Genomic DNA, 1,421 nt, shown 5'->3' with positions numbered 1-1,421 from the left:
AGAGACGGGGTTTCACCATGTTGACCAGGATGGTCTCGATCTCTTGACCTCGTGATCCACCCGTCTCGGCCTCCCAAAGTGCTGGGATTACAGGCTTGAGCCACCGCACCCAGCCTCTATTAGTTTCTTATAAGTAAAACAGAAAAAATAAAACCTATCAAACGCAGGAATAAGATAGAATTTTAAAGAATTTTTAGAAAAAAAAAAACACATCCATCACTAGAGAATTATGTATCAAGCATTTATGACATTGTAGAAGTGGGACACATAAACACCGAATGCAATGCCGTTAAATGTGAACTATCAGTATTTGTTAGCACAAAGTTTCCTTTTATTTTTGTATTTTTAAACCTTTGTATTAATTTTTTGAAAACATGAAATGCCCACAGTAAGTGTTACTATATTGTATTTATAAATGTTCTTCAAATCTGACTTTCTTACCAGAATCAAGAGGCTACATACTGTGTGAGTCCACATATGTAACAATCTGGAAAAGGCAAAACTATAAAGACAGAAGACAAAGAAGTGATTGCTAGAGACTGAAAGTGAGAGAAAAGGACTAACTATCAGTAAGGGATAGGGGAACTTTTGGGGGTGACAGAAATATTATGCATCTTAATTATAGTGACAGTTACAGACTGTACACACCCATCAAAACCTGGGCTGGGCACAGTGGCTTATTTCTGTAATCCCAGGACTTTGGGAAGCTGAAGCAAGAGGACCACTTGAGGCCAGGAGTTTGAGACTAGCCTGGGCAATACAGGGAGACCTTGTCTCTAAAAAAAAAAAAAAATTTTTTTTTAATTAGTCAAGCATGTGTTGGCAGGCATTTCTAATTCCAGCTACTCAGAAGGCTGAGGCAGGAGGACTGCTTGAGCCCAAGAGTTTAAGGCTGCAGTGAGCTATGATTGTGCCACTGCACTCCAGCTTGGGTGACAGAGCAAGACCCTGTCTCAAAACAAACACATGGAACTATACACCTAAAAAGCAGATACTACTGTATGTAAATTATACCTCAATAGGCCAGGTGCGGTGGCTCATCCCTGTAATTCCAGCACTTTGGGAGGCTGAAGCGGGCGGATCACAAGGTCAGGAGTTTGAGACCAGCCTGGCAAACATGGTGAAACACTGTCTCTATTAAAAATACAAAAATAGGCATTCCGTTCCGAGGCCTCTGTGTGCCTGCGGAGTAGCCATCATGAGCAAAGCTCACCCTCCCGAGTTGAAAAAATTTATGGACAAGAAGTTATCATTGAAATTAAATGGTGGCAGACATGTCCAAGGAATATTGCGGGGATTTGATCCCTTTATGAATCTTGTGATAGATGAATGTGTGGAGATGGCGACTAGCGGACAACAGAACAATATTGGAATGGTGGTAATACGAGGAAACAGTATCATCATGTTAGAAGCCTTGGAAC

At 41.0% G+C, this 1,421-nt stretch overlaps 2 protein-coding genes across 2 annotated transcripts in view; one reads left to right on the top strand and one right to left on the bottom strand.

Annotated features, from left to right (window-relative positions):
- The window catches only part of LOC108311765 (beta-2-syntrophin-like), a 55,338-nt gene that overhangs the window by 12,868 nt on the left and 41,049 nt on the right, over nt 1-1,421 (bottom strand). The window lies entirely within an intron of this gene.
- On the top strand, nt 1,161-1,420 carry LOC108311697 (small nuclear ribonucleoprotein G-like; the record flags this gene model as incomplete). Its single annotated transcript, XM_037742247.1, has 1 exon — nt 1,161-1,420. A coding segment is annotated over exon 1 (222 nt), but the record flags the coding sequence as incomplete, so codon positions are not given.

Source organism: Cebus imitator, unplaced genomic scaffold (genome assembly GCF_001604975.1).
Source record: "Cebus imitator isolate Cc_AM_T3 unplaced genomic scaffold, Cebus_imitator-1.0 Scaffold118, whole genome shotgun sequence".
Taxonomy (NCBI): Eukaryota; Metazoa; Chordata; class Mammalia; order Primates; family Cebidae; genus Cebus; species Cebus imitator.
Note: the sequence above shows the minus strand (reverse complement) of the source record. Positions and strands in the feature narration are given on the sequence as shown.